The 21,071-nt window shown below is 44.2% G+C and overlaps 4 protein-coding genes across 5 annotated transcripts; all 4 read left to right on the plus strand.

The window, feature by feature from the left end:
* Positions 1-729: 729 nt before the first annotated feature.
* cabp5a (calcium binding protein 5a) lies at positions 730-2,835 on the plus strand. The gene is made up of 7 exons (XM_053413993.1): positions 730-914; positions 1,395-1,444; positions 1,743-1,773; positions 1,859-2,002; positions 2,111-2,220; positions 2,326-2,473; positions 2,559-2,835. Exons 1-7 carry the CDS (start codon positions 878-880, stop codon positions 2,585-2,587), a joined length of 549 nt encoding a protein of 182 aa, XP_053269968.1. The 5' UTR covers positions 730-877; the 3' UTR covers positions 2,588-2,835.
* Positions 2,836-5,575: 2,740 nt separating this feature from the next.
* Positions 5,576-9,072, plus strand: nif3l1 (NIF3 NGG1 interacting factor 3-like 1 (S. cerevisiae)). Its single transcript, XM_053413700.1, has 7 exons — positions 5,576-5,688; positions 6,299-6,903; positions 7,070-7,226; positions 7,700-7,823; positions 7,926-8,064; positions 8,200-8,283; positions 8,362-9,072. Exons 2-7 carry the CDS (start codon positions 6,309-6,311, stop codon positions 8,544-8,546), a joined length of 1,284 nt encoding a protein of 427 aa, XP_053269675.1. The 5' UTR covers positions 5,576-5,688; positions 6,299-6,308; the 3' UTR covers positions 8,547-9,072.
* A 120-nt stretch (positions 9,073-9,192) lies between these two features.
* Positions 9,193-15,501, plus strand: tbx6 (T-box transcription factor 6). Its single transcript, XM_053413699.1, has 9 exons — positions 9,193-9,344; positions 10,678-11,881; positions 12,349-12,559; positions 12,725-12,992; positions 13,080-13,223; positions 13,474-13,544; positions 13,638-13,696; positions 13,802-14,087; positions 14,201-15,501. The coding sequence occupies exons 2-9, from the start codon at positions 11,812-11,814 to the stop codon at positions 15,426-15,428; spliced, it is 2,337 nt and encodes a 778-aa protein (XP_053269674.1). The 5' UTR covers positions 9,193-9,344; positions 10,678-11,811; the 3' UTR covers positions 15,429-15,501.
* Positions 15,502-16,333: 832 nt separating this feature from the next.
* prodh2 (proline dehydrogenase 2) lies at positions 16,334-21,036 on the plus strand. Of its 2 annotated transcripts, XM_053413676.1 has the most exons (11): positions 16,334-16,482; positions 16,554-16,875; positions 17,060-17,250; positions 17,658-17,784; positions 18,145-18,216; positions 18,297-18,377; positions 18,489-18,632; positions 18,750-18,916; positions 19,253-19,363; positions 19,532-19,620; positions 20,245-21,036. In XM_053413676.1, exons 2-11 carry the CDS (start codon positions 16,645-16,647, stop codon positions 20,424-20,426), a joined length of 1,395 nt encoding a protein of 464 aa, XP_053269651.1. In that variant the 5' UTR covers positions 16,334-16,482; positions 16,554-16,644; the 3' UTR covers positions 20,427-21,036. The 2 variants fall into 2 exon arrangements, with proteins under 2 accessions (XP_053269651.1, XP_053269650.1); XM_053413675.1 differs by having other exon boundaries at positions 16,372-16,875.
* Positions 21,037-21,071: the final 35 nt, after the last annotated feature.

Consider the following 21,071-nt stretch of genomic DNA (forward strand, 5'->3'; position numbering starts at 1 on the left):
CGATTTTGTCATCAAAACGAACACTGGTAACCATCAACTCTGCTGGGAACTCAGTTGTTCTTGTTTTATTACAGAAGGGGAAATAAAAGTAAAATTCGATTTTTAATTCAATTTTTGTAGGAGCCCAATACAAGTATCAAAATTAACTTCAGAGACAAATGCCTCAAGAAAAATGCAACTAAAAAACACAAAAAAACAGCCTCTTTTGAATGGAATAAAAACCTGTATAGCTGTGATTTTTACATTTTTAATAATGATATGTATGGACAGGTTTATCTCTAACATGTTGTACTTTTTATGTTGTGTCATGTTGTGTTTATGATTGTCTTTTTTTGTTGATTTTGGACATGTTTAAACATTCAGTGATTAAAAGGAAAATTAACTGACTGATTAATCAATAAAGAAAAGTAAAGAGTTGCAGTCAACGTGTTTTTATTATATAATAATAAATGTAACTGTAAAAAACAATAGTACTATACTATAATTTATTTACAGTAAGTAAGCAACTCTAACCCCCAAACTGTAAACTGATATTTCCTCTGTAAGCTGCGGTTTCAGACGTCAGTGAAACGTACACTGTGATGTCAGCAGGAAACCAGGGCCGCATCTCTTTAGCTCTTACATGAACTCACTGTCATCCTGCCCCACACGTCTGACTCCTCCCCCCCCCCGCGATGGGTATACAACCCTGGAGGCAGCCACTCCTCCTCTCATGCAACCTCACAGCATCCCTGCAGGCTGGTCACACAGGGTCACCTCACACTGAGAGGCAGGTGTGTCCTGACTGAACGGGACGGATACAGAGAAGAAGATAAAGACTCGGAGAGGAGGGCTGTGCAGAGCAGCTGCCGAGAGTCGACTTCAGGGCTCGTCTATAATGCGATCGGCTGAAGAGAAGAAATCACCTGAGACCGGTAAGCACGAATAACCACAACACTGTGACACTTATTTCAGATTTTGTTCCTCAAGTCATAATGAAAACTCGGAAACTTTCAAAGATAATGATGCAAATGACATGTTCTGTATATGCCAGATAACTGATCAATTCACATTACTGCAGAAGAGAGTCAAATTGGAAAGAAATTACCAAATTACTCTAGTGTTTTCGTCCAAATCTACAATTTCTCCTGTTATTAATCTATAAGAATACTTCTGACTTTTGACAATATCTGAAAATGAAGACACACAGACACACACATATCGACAAAGTGAGCGAGTCCAGACAGAGGACATATTGTTTAATCCCTCAGAGGGAGCACAGACTATCCAATCTGTCTTAATCCTGACTTTCTGGCTTCGACAAACTCCACACCCCATCTGTATTGCGTGAGAGAGGGTCACTGGTTTCATAACCTTTCTAAATAACACTTCACTCTCTATGTTTCCGCTTCCAGAAATGAGTTTAGGCGCAGCGTGTGTGTTCTTGCGTGGAGGGAAAAACCTCGTAAGTACAACGTTTACAGCCTTTTCAAATTGTTGATGATTTTGTGCTGATGTTTGCTTTGAAAAGTGATATAACTCAAAATGCTGTTACATGCCGGTGATGCTACTGGCCGATATGAAGCCCGCCTGCCAATATGGGCATAATCACTCAAAACCATGGCTTTAAAAAAAATCCCACAGTTTAATCTCTTTAATACCTATAAAGATAAATAAAAACATCCATTTTGTTAATTGGATTGTTGGTTGCCCATTTTCTTTCTGTGTTTTTCATACAATCAACAACCTTTTCTCTTATGCAGGCTAGAGGACTGGCTGATGATGAGATCGATGGTAAGTTAAATTCCCATCATTTGATTTTTTTGGTGCCCTTTAGCAGACTGTTTACCCGACTCAGGGTCTTGTTGTGTTGTTGCAGAGCTGCGTGACGCGTTCAACGAGTTCGATAAAGACAAGGACGGGCTGATCAGCTGTAAGGACCTGGGGAACCTGATGAGGACGATGGGTTACATGCCCACGGAGATGGAGCTGATTGAGCTGAGCCAAAACATCAACATGAACCGTAAGTCCTCGCTCATCTTTAAGTCCTGGTCAAAACCTTTAAATGCAACTGAGAGATGTTTTCTCAATTCCTGAAACTTCATTATTATTATTGTCATTTTTTTCATAGTTGGTGGCAGAGTCGACTTTGAAGACTTTGTGGAACTGATGACTCCGAAGCTGCTGGCGGAGACGGCTGGGATGATTGGCATGAAGGAGCTTAAAGACGCCTTTAAGGAGGTGAGAGAGAAGGAACTCCTCCATCCTGCAGCTTCACGAATGTCTCGTAAATAAAAACAACACACTGGTATATTCTTTCAAGTGTTCCTCTGTCTCTCTGGGTAGTTCGACATAGATGGCGATGGAGAGATCACAACAGAAGAACTGCGGTCCGCCATGACCAAGCTGATGGGCGAGCACATGAGTCGGAGAGAGATAGACGCCATCGTGAAAGAAGCGGACGACAACGGAGACGGCACCGTGGACTTTGAAGGTATATGACATAAATGTATGAGGTGATTAAAATACATGTGACTCTTCCTGCATTTCGCTCATTAAACTTTTTGTCTTTCCTGCAGAGTTCGTCAGAATGATGTCCCATCAATGACGGCCGAGGGGACGGTCAGTGAAGGGAGGACCTGTGCACATCTGCAGACATGCATTGATAATGATGCCGTGTTTGTCTGGAGCTCTCGGACAGATTTACTTCTACTAATCCAGAATAATTGTAATCATGTGAAAATTCAATGTTAGTGGTGCACAGACCAGTCAAGCAATATCAAGTCATCCTCAGAGGGAATATAAAGCTATGCAACCATGTATATTAATCCAATGTAAAAATATACTGAAAAGACTGTGATGAACTAATTAAGCTTTATCGTTTGGTTTGATTATAATGTAAACTCAAAGTTCTTTATGGATTGTTTTGTTGAACTGACTGATTTTTGAAATGTGTGGATGAAATCCATCGAGTTTAATGCAGATATCTATCTTTGTTTGGCAAAGAACAAAATAAAACGTCTTAATATGAGTAAACTTTGCACATGAGTTCTGTATGTGTTACTCAGCTGTTAGTCCGCAGGAATTTAACCTCTGACTTTATCTCACGTGATAAAAGACTGTGGGGCAACTCATTTGGAAAAGTAATCAGAAAATAAAAGAGATCTTCATGAGATTGTTATTGTGATTTATTCGAAAATGTTTGTCTGAACCAAGGGGTTGAATTTATTTGTCACATTAGGCAAAGAGGATACGTGAATATTCAGGTGATGGCAGCTGACTTCCTTTTAGCTTCCTCATCTTATTGTGCATGTTGTCTCACTGTCACAGTTCAGTTCCACCTGTTCCCTCTTTGACACGTAAAACTGCTTCAGCTATCAAAGCAAATGTGGAGCACATCCTCATCATGCCTTTCATAACAAATCAGCTTGCATAATAATACACAACTCGCTGGTTGTGTAATGAAGTGACCCGATCATCTATGGATTTCGTGCACCAAAGAGGGGATTTGAAAACCAAAAGCATCAGTGATGCTGCTGCTGTGCTGTGTCGGTAGAAATGTTGGGGATTTAGTCACTTCTCCGTCCTACATCTTTTGGAAGGAGGTCAGGACAGAGATTGTGTGACCAAAAATGGACATGCCGCCGGATTTGAGTACTGCTCGTAATACATAGACTAAAAATGATTATATCATGACTCATGCGTAACCGATTTCTAGGTAGTAGATGCAGAAAAAGGGGGAAAAACATGTTTGTCCCAGAATGAGGACTAAATTGAGAGCACACAGACTAAGTTTGCTTTAGATAATTATCAGTGCAAGTTGAAAATATCTGCAAACATCTGGAGGTAAAATGTGACTAAGAATTTAGGGTATATTATCTCTTCATAAACAAATGTGTCGAAAAAAAGCGAATGGCTCAAAATGGAATCAGAGCAAATGACTGCTGGTTTCTTTCTATTCATACACAGTTTGAATCAGAGCTGTGATAATAGCTTGTGCAAATCTCACCAAGTTTATAATGGAATAAACAAAACTCTCTCAAATTTACACCTCATCTCCCACCGTGATACAAAAGGCCTGTTGACTGGTTGTGTGAGGGGGAGAGAGGGTCGTCCACTAACCCAAATGTTGGTGGTTTGATCCCCAGCTCCTCCAATCCGCATTACGACGTGTCCTCAGGAAAGATACTGAACCCCAAGTTTCCCCTGATGCCTGTGTAATAGAAATGGCGGTAGACACTGAAAGTGCGCATGAATGGATGAATGCAGTTTGTACTGTGCAGCACTTTAAGTGGTCGATGAGACAGGAAATGTAAACACAGCCCATTTACCACTTAACAGAAGACGTGTGGTGGTCTGTCTCCAACACTGCGTGGAACTGACCCCAAGGCAGCACGGCTGACATTCATCACCTTGGCTGAGAGGATATCAGTGTTGTGGACGGGGACACTGAACCCAGACAAACAGACGCTACAGCACGACAAACTGGGCAGGACTTCATACGCATTGCCAGATGGGGTGAGAGGGCTTATAATACCAATTAATACAAGTTGTTCTCTCTGTGAACACACAGACATAATAACTAACCACACATCTGCCAACAACTAAACACACATCTGTCAAAGTCAACGGCATAAGCTGTGCCAACATTGACAGGTTCCTAATTTTTTTTTTTTTTGTGTTGTCCATAACTGCTGTTGAGTGTAGACAGGCAACATCAGGATAAGAGAGGACGAAGGATTCACAATTTTGAATTTATTTCATTTGTGCATTAAAGCACGTGGACTGTCAGCGTGGGCGTCTGCAGAGGGGATGTCATTTAAACTGTACAGAGCACACAGGGACTGATGGACCCAAAGGAAGAATCACATGATGTAATGCATGGTTGCGCCGCCCCTGCTCTGATCCTTCCCTGATCCCTCTAACATCCAGCATCGACCTTTATTTATTAATCCACCGTAATCTCTCTCCCGGTCGCTCCCAGGCTCATTTGGCCTGTGGGCCCAGCGGCTCGTTGTCGTGCACGTGATAAGAACTGCGGTTTTCGACCTTTCTCAATCATCTGTCAACATTGATAACCCTCCCGCTCCGTCTATGTTTTTTGTTTCCGGATTTTCATTTGTGTTTTTCAGATGTCCTCATAATCCTTCTGAGAAGTGGCGGATGCCTCCTGAGTATCTGCTGCTGGACCGCCTGCTCTGGAAGAGTTAATAGGCCCAGCAGTTTATCAAAGTCATCCGGTCTTTCACTGTTCACATGATGTTTGAATTTAACAGTCAGACACGAGGAGAATAAAAAAAACCTCTCTAAGTTGCTCCAGCTTCATCCGGTGAAATTCAACCACCAAAGTTAAGCTTTCAGTTTTTACTACAAGTTGCTCCAGTCATTTTTTATCTATTGTTTTTTTTTTCCAACCAGGTCTTAGAACTCAAATATATTGAGAATTTCAATATTAATTTGTTCCTGCACACGATCAGTGTACCAGTAAGCATAACTGACATATTTTAAAAAGTATATATTTTTATTATTATTATGATTCTTATTATTTAAGTCACATGGAAATCAATCCAATCAGATCGCAACACGAGCGGAAGCCGGAAGTGAACATTCTTCCACAGTAAAGTGCGTTGCACTGTTGCACCTCCTCCGACATCCGGGTGAAGCCTGTTCAGCGGCTCGTTTGACTTCCTGAGTTCAAGTCCAGCTAAAGTATGAAGAGTTTCCTCAATCACACACTGACACGTTCACACTGTCGTGTTCAATACAGTCAAGTTCATACAATGTGTGCTGGTAGAAGCTAACGATGGCTAACTGGCTAGCTGAGCTGTTAGCATGCTACTACTACAGCTGTCACAGCTGTTGGTGGAGATCACGTCAGAAGGTTTGAAATATCAGAGCAACTTTATGGATTTAATACAACATGAAACTTCAGGTTCAACTGTCTGTGTCATTAGAAACACTCAGTGTGAATCTGATCAGACTGCTTATTATTGTCTTTGCAGGTTTTCTGTCCATAAACAAAAACAAGTGAGGTGTTCATTTAGTTTGAAGGATTTGAACCAGTTAAAAAGAGCCAGTCTGTTTATTAGCTGTTAGTTTACAGTTGTATTAACAATGCATTTAGCAGAAAAAAAAGTTAATGCAGTTTGATCCACTCTGTTTGACATCAAGCCCTAAAACGAAATGAAAAACTATTAAATTACACCTGAAACATGTCCAACATAAATCTGATGCTCAGGTTTATTCAGTGGAATTCTTTTCTATGGGGGTTTATTAAACCTACTGCATTTTGTAATTCTTTTTATTTTATCCCACACAGGTCTCCTCCGATGCTGACTGGAAGAAATCTGACTCGGACATTTGTTTCGCTCTCCTACAGAAGCCTCTGTGCCGACCGGAGCTTGGTCTCACGCTCCGCTCTCTGCTCCTCTGCCTCCACAGTTTCCTCCATCCGTCCATCTCTCCCTTCACCTTCTCACAGTCGCCGCTTCCTGACAAACAGACAAACCTTGGTCCCCCTGCTCCCCTCCGCCCACAGCCTCTGTCACTCGACTCACTGTTCGGGCCGGATGGAGCTCAAAGAGGTTCTGCAGGTGCTGGAGCAGCTCGCTCCTCTGTCCCTGGCTGAGTCGTGGGACAACGTCGGCCTGTTGGTGGAGCCGAGCAAACCTCGGCCTGTCAAAACTGTCCTGCTGACCAACGACCTCACAGACGCCGTCATGGAAGAAGCAGAGGCCATGAGCTGCGACCTCATGATCTCATATCACCCTCCGTTGTTTCGGCCAATCAAGCGTCTAGTTCAGAAAGAGTGGAAGCAGCGGTTGGCCGTGCGGGCGGTCGAGGCCGGGATGGCGATCTTCTCCCCTCACACATCGTGGGACAGCGTTAAAGGAGGAATAAACGACTGGCTGGTCGGGGGACTTGGTAAGATGTCACTCTGAATGGAAAATGTGTCGCATACACTTTGCTTATGCTACTTGCATATTTAACGAAGGCTCAGGCTAAAATGTTGTGACACATGACACTGGTCCACTGGTCCACTATCCTGAGTGATTGTTTTCCATCTCTGGTGTTTGTCTGTGATTCTCAGGTAGCGGCCAGGTGTCCGTGCTGAGTCAGTCCTTCGGTGGCTCCTCCCACACTCACAAACTGGAATTCATGGTCAGGAGCCAAGAGGAGCTCGACACCGTCATGGAGGAACTGAAGGCTTGTGATGGTGGAACAGCGCTACAGCATTCAGTGAACAGGTCGTGTTTCATGACACATTTCTGACTTTACACCAGACGATTTCCAATACGTGCAGCAAGTTAAGATTGATTGTCTTTGTCTTAATCAATCCCTTTTTTTGATTACCTTCAAAACTCCCAGCTGAATCTACTTTTCTCTATCAAAGTGTGGTCCTGGGAGATTTAGGCATCAGTGTTAGTGATGAACCGGCCACAGCCAGTGTTTTCACAGCAGCCAGTGTGTTGGTTTATTACTCTGGGTTTGATTTTCTTGCCACTTTGCATTTTGACAGTCGACTTTCACACCTTGGATATCAAAGCTTCCACTGGCTTCATTAGCATAAGTTGATGGCAGGACAGCCACAGAAAAAGGCTAAATACAAATAACAAGGAAATTATCCTTAATGAACTATTTTTGGCAAGTTTGAATGATGACAACACGTTGAAAAGAAGAGAAACTAACCACAGTGATGATGTATTTATCCTCCACACAGACCAGAAAACAGTGGGATCCACGTCGGTGTAACCTGCAGTGAGTCAGCGCTGACCCTCAGTGTCCACGCTCTGTTAAAACACACAACTCCCAGCCAGTCCCTGAGCATCCTGAAGCTAGAGAAGGTATTATTATTATAAGGTTAAAAAGTTGTTCTTTACATTTCACAAAGCAGCTGTTTATAGTACGATTTACTAATATCGTTTTTCATGGATCACTCCCTGCAGCCTCCTATTCCAGGCCATGGCCCAGGGCGACTCAGTGTTCTGGTCCAGCCAGTAACGGTTGCAACAGCCATCCAGAAGATGAAGTCTCACCTGGGCTTGAGTCACCTCCGTCTGGCTTTAGGATGGGGGCAGACACTAGGTAATGACCTCACACCTCGTCCTGGTGCTTACGCTTTAAAATAACACATGTAAACAATGCAATGAACCAGTTACTTATTTCTCACACTTTCTAATAAATCTATGAAAAGAGGTTGACCAGATTTTCCTTTTTCAGAGTCCACCGTGTGCACCGTGGCTGTGTGCGCTGGATCAGGAATCTCAGTGCTGAGTGGGGTCAAAGCCGACCTTCATATCACAGGTACAGGTTTCAACCGAAAATATAAAATGCCTGCTGATTAAATACCAGATATCCCAGTGATGAATATCCATTTCTCAGGCGAGATGGCCCACCACGAGGTGCTGGACACTGTGGCGAAGGGAACCAGCGTCATCCTCAGCGATCACAGCAACAGCGAGCGCGGCTACCTGACAGTGTTCAGGGAGAAGCTGGCTGTGCGTCTCCCTGAGAGTGTCACGGTGGTGGTGTCCAAGGCCGACCGGGATCCCCTGGAGGTGGTCTGACCGCGTCTTAAACATCTGCTGGGTAAATCGGAGATGTTGGGATCAGAGTCGGCGTTTCTCTGACAGAGGCAGATAGAATGTGTGTGTGAAATGATTACATAAAAAAACTCTTTGGCTTTGCTCTTTGTGTGAAGTTTGTATCTCTGTAAACAAGCCGTGCCTCCTTTCATGATTAAACGTGCTTCCTTGGTACATGTAGTTTGCCATGTATTTATGGCAGGGTCCTAATAAAATGGGCCCTGGTTGATCCGCAAAATGAACTGAGGCTTGTAATCTGTAATCTGAATGCATGCGGTTTATACGTAGAGTGGATTAATTCACAGTCAACACACTCGCCGGTGGGGTGAGAGAATCTCAGCATCCACACGTTTTCCCTAAAAGTGTTTGCATCCTGCTCCCAGTTGGGGACAAGGTAATCCTCATGGGATTAAAAACCTTGTTGTTTCATCATATACGTGATTGAAGAAATCCGACAATCTCCCGGTTTGTGCTTCTTCAAATAAAATCAGAAAATGAGAATAAGAAATCAAGTGTTTTCTGTAGATTGACCTGAAACCTCAGTGAGTAAATAGAGGAGGACATCAAAGCACTTAGCGGGGACGCGTCAAAGAGCAAAACCTGTGGAAATAATGAATGCACTGCAAACAGCCCACACTGACCTGATGGCTTAAAGAAACAACACGTAACAATCCTCATTATGGCCTGTTACAGAGTCTGGTGGCTGCAGCGCCTGCGACACACCTGTTAGTTCGTAAAAACATTAAGAGACGTCACACCCGCCCCACTGCAGCCATCAGGGTAATGACCTCTCTCTCTCGGTGTGGCGCTCACACCTCCACTTCCCCTCCGTCCCCGCTCGCTTTTATCTCTCACCAGCACACACGCACACAAATGGAGAAGGAAAACAACAACTAGAACAACATTTTCACTTCACTCATGTGAGGTCACTCCAGCTGTCACTGGGATATCGGCAAGAATGTCCACGAGCAGGTAGATCAGGGGGGAGTTTGTCAGCTTGAGGGTTTTCTATCACCGATAGACACAATTTATAGGGAAATCCTCAGAGATGAGGCCAAACACTTTATCCGGCTGATCACTGAAGTTGCAAAAAGCTCCAGTCATGATGTAACGGTAATCCTCTGCTCGAGAGCCTCTGTGGTCCGAGGGCACTTCTTCCTGAAAGCAGCAGATCAATGCTCATATTAAAGTCTTATGAGGATTTGTTCCATTCAGTTGTCACTTCTAGGAATTCAAGTTAGAACGACTAAGGCTGAAAATAAACTTGCTGACCACAGATTAAAAACTAGAATGAGACTCAGTAGAGCTCATTCCTCCCACAAGGCCCAACAGTCCCATTAACTCCAGTCAAGCTGCGGCAAATTACACACACTCATAAATATCAGTCCCCATAATGAGCCTGGTTGTTCTCATCACAATTCATGAATGATTCCATTGGAAATCAGTCCAAATGTCAAAAAAACATATCCTGCCTCTACCCCCTGATCCAGATTCGCACCAAAATTGAATGGGTCCTTCAACCAAGTTTCATGGTCGTCTGTTAGTTTATGCATATATACATATATATATATATATATATATATATATATATATATATATATATATATTCCTCACAAACTAACGTACAAACCAACCAACAATCTGACATAACCTCCATGAGCTGTTTTACACCTTGTTTGCATATATTAAAAGCACAAGTATCTGTATACAATGCTACTCTATACTTCCACTACAGTTCGTATACATGTTCATGCACCAGTATTAATAATAATCCACTTACATAAATAATAATACAAGATGCATGACTTCTGGTCGTCAGGAAGTTATCTCACATTGAGGTATGGCTGATTTTACTTTAAGTGAATGTTTGACTACCAGCCGCTGCTCATACTGATTTGTCTGTGTGGTCTATTGTTGTAGTTTTATTGTTTATTAACCACAAAGCCTGTCTGCTCACCAAACGTCCCCCACAGGACGACAGAATTAGTGTTGAATTGATTAATTCCACATTTCCAGTGTTTTAGAAAGTGCTCTGCCAGATTCAGCTTTGATACTGAGCTGCAGCCTCAATTCAAACCCACATATAAACCTCCAGACGCCCGTGTTTTTGTAGAGGCCAAATTGCAAGGTGTCTTCCTCCTCCGGCTTCATTCAAGGCCCGGCTCCCTGCAGAGAAGAACTAACAGGCGGACTGCTGAGAGGAAGAGCCCTGTCATCAAGTCATCAAGCAGCCACAGGGGAGCTGCCAGTAAACCACTGGATTTACGTGGAAGGACAAGAGCCGTTTGAAACACGAGCTGCAGCTGCAAGAAATGTTACAAGTGTCAATACCACAGTGTCAAAATAATCAGGTAGATAGATGGATAGATAGATAGATAGATAGATAGATAGATAGATAGATAGATAGATAGATAGATAGATAGATAGATAGATAGATAGATAGATAGATGGATGGATGGATGGATGGATAGATACATGCTCATCTGCAGAATATCTATGAAAAACTGCCTTGTATTATTCTATCCATCCATAGAGTATTTTTTATATATAATATTATATTCAACATAGGTAAATGTGTGTGTGTTAACATGTGTATACAGGTTGGTTTATGTGTAAAGAAATGAAGTGAGACGCATGTGTCTTTTCATTGTTGTCCTTATAAAGCCTTTTGTTATCTCTGCTTCTGATAAGTGCTAAATAAACATACAGAACTATAACTTATCATTATTAAAAACTACTTAAATAACTAGTGAGTGAAAGGGAATATATTTGCCCTGCAATGCAGTGAAATAGAAAATACTTAAGTACATTAAACTAAAACAGTTTTTGAGTAAAGCTACTCATTCCACCTCTAATGACATGAAACAACAAATCACAACAACGATTCTTTCAGAAACTAAAGTAACACTTTGCCCAGTGTTGTTTGTTTTAGTGGAGTGGGGACATAAGGGAAGATGGAGAGACACATGAAAATGGAGCCATTTGGCCTCATGTGTGAAGCCCCACACACCTATTTAACAGAGCAACAGACACCACCGAGGGCATTTGGAGCAAAGGACGGCAGAGAGACAGGAACAGACACAGAGCCAAGACAGCAGTGGCTATTTTCAAGAAGAGGTCTCCAGGACAGCAGAGGACTGATACCGCTTCAGGCAGCTGAGGTCAATCTGAAAGAAGACACAACTGAAATGTCAGTTTGGAGCTGGTGAAGAGGACGAGTTCTAAGTGACAGACGCAGACCAGGAGGATGCTGAGCGTGGAGATGTACCCCGGGTTGACTCTGGGACCTCAGAGGATCGGAGACTGCTTCTACAGAGGTGAGAGGGACAATGCTTGACAAATACAAATTAGTTTATACTTTTACCTAGAATATTTTCAATGTTTATATGATTTTTAAATGATTCACCAAAAACATTTAGGTTTAAAGCACTGCATCTGTTATGGAAGCTGCAGTGGGTGTCATTCAGATGATCTGAGGCCGAAGCATGAGTTGGAGCAGACATTTTTATACCTCAATAAATAAAAACATTTAACCTTTATGATGGATTTAATACACAAAAGGCACTAAATCTATGTTTTTCAGTGGATTCAGATTTACTGTAATTTTGTGATTTAATTGATTGTGTTATCCTTATTCCTATAATACTACAAAATTAATGATATTTCAAGAGTGTAAACAGACTGAATCGCTGCGGCAAAGAAGTCACACACCGAAAAACAGGGTTTGATATCATTAAAATCGTATTATTATAGCTTTATAATATATAAATCTGCATTTCCTCAGACCGGGAAGCTCCAGCCCACATGTCGCTGTTTCCTCCCGCCTGTGACATGGTCACCAAAGCCCTGCCCCCGAGGCTGCTGGCCCCTCCCTCTGTGAGCGAGCCTGCGACCAAAACCCCAAAAGACGACGTGAGGATGGAGCTGGAGAACTCGTCTCTATGGAAGCAGTTCAGCTCCGTGGGCACAGAGATGATCATCACAAAGAAGGGCCGGTGAGAGAATACTGCGATACTGCATGTGTACCACCACTGTGACCTTTGACCTCTTTTTTGACCCTCAAGCTTCTGTACCTCTGTTATTATCCTGATGTTTTATTCTCCGACACTAACCAGACAACATACAAACATAAACGCGTTTTTCATTTTTATCTTTCCTAGACGGATGTTTCCCGGCTTGAGGATGAAGCTGTCGGGCCTGAATCCATCCCTACGTTACATCCTCCTCCTGGACATCGTCCCACTGGACAACTCCCGCTACCGCTTCCAAGGTGGCGGCTGGCAGGCTATCGGGGGGGCAGAGGCCAGGCTACCAGACCGGGTGTTCATTCATCCGGACTCCCCCGCCACGGGCGCTCACTGGCAGGGCCGCACCATCTCCTTTCACTACTGCAAGCTCACCAACAACACACTGGACTCACAGGGACATGTAAGTTTACTGCAGACTCAGCAGAAACACAACGTAAAAAAACCTTCACAGAGAACTTTGAGCAAATCTCTCTTCCTCTGTTTCCAGATCATCCTCCACTCGCTGCATCGCTACCAGCCCAGAGTTCATGTGATCGAAGCCAGAGACGTGCTGAGGTGGGGGGGAGGGCAGCACTCCTTCGTTTTCCCCGAGACCCAGTTTCTCACGGTCACAGCCTACCAGAACAACAAGGTACCAGAACACGACCTTTACACTGGATATTCAAGATTAGGCCAAAACATAGAACGGGATAAAAGAGTGTTTACATCCATCAAGACCCAAATTTACCAAATATGAAATTTAATTTGGACCTGGTGCCTATATGAGCTCAAGCAGCAGAGCCCTGATGATTGTTTTTCAAGTCAATAGTAGACTCTGTAAAATGCAAAGCTAAGAAAATAAGAGAATATAAACCAAAGTACATTTTTATTGTTGTTTCCAGATCACAGAGCTGAAGATCAGAGCCAACCCCTTCGCAAAGGGCTTCAGAGAGGACGGCATGAACAGCAAAAGGTACATACAGACACAGAAACACACACACACACACACACGCTTAGTCACACAAATGATTTAAAGAAACTAAACTACAAATTTTTTCCTCTGCAGACAAAGAGATGCAAGACAGAAGCGCAAAATATCCGACTTGACGGAACCTTTGGATATCGGTGAGTGCAGACTCACACCATTACCGAGTCATTACTTTGACTAGTATGATTAATGTCACTTTTACCTGACTGCTCCTGACACACCTCCACCTCTGTCTCCCTCAGTCAACTGTGATCCATGCAACTCTGACGAGCTTTTGCCGCTGCCCACTTCCTCCACCACCGCTGCAGACCTGCAGGCCCTGGCTCTGGCCTCTCTGCCCCAGCTGACTGACCCCTCCTGTGGGTACAGACCACAGGAGGCGTCCTATCAGGACACGCTGGTCCCAGAGCAGCCGCTGGACCTCGGCCAGGCGTTTATGGCCTCCCAGATGTCTGACATCGGCATCTCCATGGCCAATGGGATGCAGGACGCACCGGGGAGGGATGTGACGAATAGTATAAATGAAAGGTGTGTGTGACATATATATATATATACGTTTATTACTATTATGATTATTATTGATTAAATGTGTAAAATTTACTGCATCTCATTAAACTTTTACTTCTCTTTCTCCTCCACAGATCAGACACTATGGGTGAACCAGCTTACACCTCCAACTTCGCTCCTGCTCAGGCCAACTCCTCCTCGTTCCCTTCAGCTCCTCTTTCTCACTCCTCCTCCTTCTCCTCCCTCCCCATCCCCGACCCCTTGGCCTCATCTGCTCCTCAGCCCTCCATCCCGCCGTTCGACTATCCCTCAATTCTCTCCTCCTCACCCACACTCCACTCCTCCTCCTCCTCCTCCTCCCCCGTCTCCACCACTCCCTCCCTGCAGCAGACCACTTTCACCTTCCCCACTCCACCTCCTTCCAACTCCTCCTCCCCACAGCCCCTCCTCACCTCGTCCTCTCCCTCCGCCAACACCTACCACACCATCCCAGAGACGATCGGCCCCCACACACCCACAGACGCCTCCTTCCCCGCCCCATCTTCTGTGTGTCAGTCTGGCCTGCAGCACCAAATATCAACCCATCCTGTGCTCACCCAGACCAGTCAACCACTGCAGGGTGAAGGTATCCCCAGTGGAAACAATTCACCCAGCGATCAAAGCCCAGCAGCATTTATTTATCCCAATATCCTGCCTACAAATCTTGATCCAGTTCCAATTGCTGCTCAGCCTCTCTTCAACTACAACCAACCCCCGGCTCCCACTCTGCCTTGCCCCCTACCCTCCCACGGCGGAGCCACATCTTTTGCCTTCCCCTCCGTCCCCCATCACATGCAAAACCTCTCATTTTCAAATGTGTCACCCAGCCAGGCCCACCCCGGCCTGCACCTCCAAAATCTGAGCTACCAAGCCCCAGCCCCCTGCCTCGCTGCAGCCTTCCCTCCCTCCTCCTTCTCGTATCCACCATCCTCCCTCCCTCCTTACCAACCTTCCTCTTCCTTCCAGCAGTCCGCTCCACCTACCTATCCTCAAAACTTTCCCAATGCTCATGCGTCCGCCTGCACATCCTCGTACCCTTCGGTTGACATAGGCTCGATGGCTCAGTTCAACCCCTCTGCCCAGTATCGCCCAGAGATGGTACTGCACCACCCGTCTCTTCTCCCTCAGCTGGATCCATCTCTTCCCTCCTCCACTCCTCCTCCTGCGCTCTACCCACCCTTTCCGTCCTACCCCATGCGGCTGTATCAGGACCCTCACTCATCCCTCTCCATCCCTCTCAGGCATCTGTACAGACAACACCAGCATGGCCATGCCCACCCCCAGGGGTCCTACCTGGACATGGGTGCAAGACCGGTGTTTTGAAACGCAGCAATGTTTATGTTGACAAAATGTTTCGGCCTTATAGCGCTTTTAGGGGTTTTAGCAATGTGTAGCAATAGATAATGTGTGTGTATGTGTGTGTGTGAGAGAGAGAGAGAGAGAGAGAGAGAGAGAGAGAGAGAGAGAGAGAGAGAGAGAGAGAGAGAGAGAGAGAGAGAGAGCTGATGAATTTATAAGAATCTGTAAATAGATGTTGAAGATTTTCTTTTAAAATATCCATTCCACAGGGAAAAATAAAATTGTTTCTTTGTCACGCTTTTGTCACTGAGTTCTTATTATGTAATACATTTTTATAGAACCTTTTAGAAAGTCTGACAAAGCTTAAAAGCTGCAACCTCACCTCAACTTAACTGAATAAACAATTAAGCAAATATAGGCTAATATTGCTGATTGATACAAAACCGATGCCTGATGACGATAATCCCTCCAAACAACTGTATCTCTGAAGGATTTCTTCCAATACATCACACACATTTCGGCTGTTTAAAAAAATTCTTACTTTGATTCACAGAGTCTCCTCTGGAACTGACACCTGACTCTGCTTTATATCATGAACACCCCCCCCCCCCCCCTTCATCCCTCAGGCCTACATTTAACCCACAGTCCAGGGGCATGTGTCATGCGTCCACTCCACCATTAAACAATCTTCAACCTAGCTCATAAACCCATTTTTGAAGGATCACCGACCCAAAGAGGGGAAAAAGAAAAAAACAATACTGTCATCAAGGCCCACATCACATCCTAAAATAATCTTGTCTCCACCTGTTTATCTCGGTCCAGTAGTTCGTGAGTTAATCCTGTTGACAGACACGCAGGCAAATGTAAATAAAATCCTAGAGTCCCTCGGCGAAGGTGAAAATAGATAAAGTTTGTGGCTTGGTCCCAAGGGTCAATGTGATGTTTACACAATTTTGTCCAACGTCACCCATTAACCTGCCAGTTGGAAAGAAGATGATGAATGTTACTGGTTCTCTTGAAAAACAAGCGTCAACAGACGACCTCTCGCCATTTAGGTCCGACGCTTGAGAGCAGGACGGTGAGCTCTGCTGATTTCTGTCTGCTTTCTGTCTGATACGCTGGATTATTCATTTTTATTTGTCAAGCCAGGTTCAGCTGGAGGGAACAGCTTTCAAAATTACACCAGAGGTAGATTTACACACACACTTCAAACCATCCGGACACACTTGCTCCTCTCAGGATGATGATACGCCCTCCTCTGCGCCCCTCACTCGCTCGCCTCCTGCCGCTGAGGGCGATGGGCACCGCGGCCACCCGGACGGTGGCTGCCAGGCAGCATGACCTGCCCTCGGCCGCTCTGGCCTTCCAGGATCCCAGCGCCTTCGAGGTGAAGAGTTGGGGGGAGCTGCTGCGCGCTCTGGGGGTCTTCCACCTCTGCTCCATCCCAGTGCTGGTGAACAACTGTGGGAAGGTGAGAAGACATCTGTCACTCATCATGATTGATAAGTGCAAGAAAATAATCTGAATGAGAGTTGGAGGAGTGTTGTCAAGGCTCTGAGGATTCCTTGTTGAGACAGTTGATACTTGAGTGCATATTTTTGGCATCTATAATGCACCTTTGTCCTTTTCTTCTTCTTCTTGTCATTCTCTCTTAGCTTATGTCTGCAGCACGCACTATCCTGGGGACAAGGGGCTTTTCCTTGCTGTTGCGACCCACCGTGTACGCTCAGTTTGTGGCCGGAGAGAGTGAGACAGAGATCTCTCAGTCCATGGAGAAGATGAAGCTGCTGGGACTGAGGCCCATGCTGGCCGTGCCCATCGAGGAGGATCTTGGAGAAAGCACCGGGTTTGACTCATTTTCATATCTTAAGCTGAGACACTTCAGAAAAGAAAGCAAACATTTCAGAAAAGTGCTGATAAAACCAACGGTAAAAAACCTGGAGGCTGATGATGAGGGTTTTCTCTACAGGTTCCTCTGCATGTAACCTTCAATTCACTTTTGTTGATATAAAGTTAGGATGAGACGTGTGCTTGCCGGTGAAACTTAAATTTATTAAAGTCTCTTTCAGATGAATCAATAAGTGAAACCAGTCTATGATGGAATAACAAATAGATTCTGTGAGGAAACACTCTGGTCTGGTGGTTGCCTGTTTTCCAGTGTAGTCACATATTAACATGTTGTATCATAGCTCCACTGGCAACACACACAGACACACTCACACACACACGTTTGATCTGCTTTCTTATCCCCAGGGAGAAGAGATATGACGACAACATGGAGGCCATGCTGGAATGTGTGAGGATGTCACACGGCAACACCTGGAGCCAAGACCCGATGATGCAGCTGAAGATGACAGCTCTGCTCAGCCCGGATCTGTGTGTAAGGTTCTGTTTCACAGTTTTAATTGAAACAAATAGAACTGTTGCTATTTGTTTTCAGGATTTCTTTATGCAAGAAAAGTGAAAAAAAAACGATTAATGTCCATTTTCAGTATAGGGGGCGTTGATATTTTATTGTTATGTCCTATAAATGACATTTCTTTATAACCCTGACACATCTGAGCCAAACAGAACCCTCACGTATTTCAAATACGTGGGAAAAAAAGATAAGAATACACGTTTCAGTTCAAGGCTGTTGCTCTTGAACGCCCCCCTCAGCAGTAATGACGAGTGTCTGCTCCCTTTTTACAGTGTAGACGTGTGTGTTTACTGACTGTGATGAATCTGTGCTTGTATCAAGGTGAAACTCACAACCCTCATCGCACAACAACCGTATGACCTGAGTATGGTTGTGAGGGCCATGGATGGAGAGGTATGTGTATACACACACGCACACACACGCACACAAACACACACACATTTACTAATACTGTGATGTTGATCCCTTGTCAGCCAATCAGCTTCCCTGGTTTGGATGAAAGGGAAGTCGCCCACTTCCTGTGTGGTCTGCGGAGACTCAACAAAATAGCAGAGGTACAGATCTGAAGGCTCATGGGAAATTTGTTTTGATATCATCACATCATTTAAATGAAATCATGTATTTTTTTATTATTTTTGCATCTGTTGTGTCTGTTGTTTCCTCAGGAGAGTGTCAACAAAGTGCGAGTCCTGGTGGATGCTGAGTACACCTACATGAACCCCGCCCTCTCTCTTGTCACCATGGCCATGATGAAGAAGTTTAACAAAGACAGCGCCTGGATTTGGAACACATATCAGTGTTATCTGAAGGCAAATCTATTTATTTGTCACTTTGTATAAATATCAAAATTTAATTTTAACAGAACTTATTATGGAATTTTCCTGAAAAGGAGACATAATACTCCCTCGCTCCGTTGTGTCCTCCAGGAATCCAGGTCCCTCCTGTTAGAAGCTCTGTCTCTGTCCCAGAGCGAGGGTTTCTGTCTGGGGGTCAAGCTGGTGAGAGGAGCCTACATGGACAAGGAGAGGAAACTGGCAGAGAAAGAAGGTCGACAGGACCCAGTCCATCAGTGCTGGGAGGACACCAACGACAGGTGGGTGGGAGCCGGGGCCATTACTGTGCATAAATCCAGGCAGATGCATCCTAACCATTAAAGGTTCATTGTGTAGGATTTAGGGACATCTAGTGGTGAAGTTGTCTGTTGCGCCTTCAGTTGTCATAAAAAACTCAAAAGGTCTTTAGATTGTCCAGTTTGGGCTACTGTAAAAAGCATGCCGGCCTCCGTAGAGAGGACCCACTCCTGATGTACATATAAAGTATTTAAATATAAAGGCTCCATTAAAGGGTCAAGAAAACGGGACCTTTTTGAACGGTTTCTTACAGTGAACTTGACCCGTACACATTTCATCTGTTGTGTGTGTGTGTGCAGTTACAACGGCTCGCTGGATGTCATGCTGAACGCCATATCCCAGAAACCCGAGCGCCACAGGATCATCGTCGCCACCCACAACGAGGAGTCCGTGAGACGAGCCGCCCAACGGTCAGAACACGTCATTTAACATAGTGTGTTCCATAATTAAGATGGATGACATGACTGCTCCCCAAAAAAATGAAGCCAAAGCATCTTGAAAGCCCCCTGGTGGCTGGCTGCAGTGTCTCAGGCCCCCCCATCGTGTGTGATAATGTAATTGTTTTGTTTCGTCTTCAGGATGGAGGAGTTGGAGATAAACAAAGGTGGAGGTTCAGTGTGTTTCGGACAGCTGCTGGGAATGTGTGACCACGTCTCCCTCACACTCGGTGGGCTGCTGATTATTTATATTATCTGTATAGAGTAATTGTGCTTGTTCCATGGAGAAGATGAAGCTGCTGGGACTGAGGCCCATGCTGGCCGTGCCCATCGAGGAGGATCTTGGAGAAAGCACCGGGTTTGACTCATTTTCATATCTCAAGCTGAGACACTTCAGAAAAGAAAGCAAACATTTCAGAAAAGTGCTGATAAAACCAACGGTAAAAAACCTGGAGGCTGATGATGAGGGTTTTCTCTACAGGTTCCTCTGCATGTAACCTTCAATTCACTTTTGTTGATATAAAGTTAGGATGAGACGTGTGCTTGCCGGTCAAACTTAAATTTATTAAAGTCTCTTATTTCAGATGAATCAATAAGTGAAACCAGTCTATGATGGAATAACAAATAGATTCTCTGACAGTTCCCAGTGAGGAAACACTCTGGTCTGGTGGTTGCCTGTTTTCCAGTGTAGTCACATATTAACATGTTGTATCATAGCTCCACTGGCAACACACACACACACGTGTGATCTGCTTTCTTACCTTTCCACAGGAAAATACATTGTTTTCTCATGCACTGGTTAACAGTCCTACATTGATGAATATGTTCACGTCTCTCTCTCTTCTTCCCTCCAGCTAAGGAAGGTTATGCCATATACAAGTCAGTGCCATACGGCTCAGTGGACGACACACTGCCCTACCTGGTGCGTCGGGCTCAGGAGAATCGCACTGTGTTGCAGGGAATCCGCAAAGAGAGGGACCTACTGAGGCAAGAGGTGTGGAGGAGGCTGCGTCGGAGACATGTTAAATATGTATGAAAGCTGTGAGGGGAAGGCTAATGTAGATCTGATCTTAATTACAAAGCATTCACTCATTCTTTGGCAGCGAAGCAGTAAATGTGATTTAATTTTCCATTTAATAAAAAAAGACAATAACCTTAACTGCTTTGACTGTGTTGGTTGAAAAGAGTTGGTGTGGATTTTTTTTTTTAAATATAATTACGATAAAAGGTTTCAACTGCTTTTCAGAGGATTACATTTTTGAGCTAATTAGTAACCAGAGAACACGACGGTGGTCAGACAGTGACAGAGTCTCGCTGGCTTAGGAGAATTTTTTTTTTTGAAAAGGTGATATTTAACAAGGCGAAACTTGAAAAAATAAACACTGGAAGGTCGGGCTGGACATATACTGTACAAGTTACAGGGATTCAAAGTATTTTAGCTTTTTTAACTGATGATGAATCAACTTCTCTGATGCAGAAAAAAAAAAGACAGTTAAAGTCTGATGAATAAAATGTTCACTAACACTCATGGGAAATATTTCAGTGTCATCTGTTTGATAGAAGCTGTTTTTAAAAGCAGATTGAACACATGAAAAGTCTGGAACAGTTCAACAAGTCAACTGATGAATAAAAACATCTATTTCTCACTTTGCTGTAAACTCTTTTGTCTGCATGAGGATCC

The sequence above is a fragment of the Pleuronectes platessa genome, chromosome 21, assembly GCF_947347685.1.
Source record: "Pleuronectes platessa chromosome 21, fPlePla1.1, whole genome shotgun sequence".
Classification (NCBI taxonomy): Eukaryota; Metazoa; Chordata; class Actinopteri; order Pleuronectiformes; family Pleuronectidae; genus Pleuronectes; species Pleuronectes platessa.

Bases quoted from the DNA above. Each gene is read 5' to 3' on its own strand.
- cabp5a (XM_053413993.1), top strand. From the start codon at position 878: ATGCGATCGGCTGAAGAGAAGAAATCACCTGAGACCG. The intron at 1,445-1,742 runs GTAAGTACAACG...TCTCTTATGCAG, and splicing joins TGCGTGGAGGGAAAAACCTC to GCTAGAGGACTGGCTGATGA. The intron at 2,003-2,110 runs GTAAGTCCTCGC...TTTTTTTCATAG, and splicing joins CCAAAACATCAACATGAACC to TTGGTGGCAGAGTCGACTTT.
- nif3l1 (XM_053413700.1), top strand. From the start codon at position 6,309: ATGCTGACTGGAAGAAATCTGACTCGGACATTTGTTTCGCTCTCCTAC. The intron at 6,904-7,069 runs GTAAGATGTCAC...TGTGATTCTCAG, and splicing joins CTGGCTGGTCGGGGGACTTG to GTAGCGGCCAGGTGTCCGTG. The intron at 7,824-7,925 runs GTATTATTATTA...CACTCCCTGCAG, and splicing joins GCATCCTGAAGCTAGAGAAG to CCTCCTATTCCAGGCCATGG.
- prodh2 (XM_053413676.1), top strand. From the start codon at position 16,645: ATGATGATACGCCCTCCTCTGCGCCCCTCACTCGCTCGCCTCCTGCCG. The intron at 19,364-19,531 runs GTCAGAACACGT...TTTCGTCTTCAG, and splicing joins GTGAGACGAGCCGCCCAACG to GATGGAGGAGTTGGAGATAA. The intron at 19,621-20,244 runs GTGGGCTGCTGA...TCTTCCCTCCAG, and splicing joins CCACGTCTCCCTCACACTCG to CTAAGGAAGGTTATGCCATA.
- tbx6 (XM_053413699.1), top strand. From the start codon at position 11,812: ATGCTGAGCGTGGAGATGTACCCCGGGTTGACTCTGGGACCTCAGAGG. The intron at 12,993-13,079 runs GTAAGTTTACTG...CTCTGTTTCCAG, and splicing joins CACTGGACTCACAGGGACAT to ATCATCCTCCACTCGCTGCA. The intron at 14,088-14,200 runs GTGTGTGTGACA...TCTCCTCCACAG, and splicing joins ACGAATAGTATAAATGAAAG to ATCAGACACTATGGGTGAAC.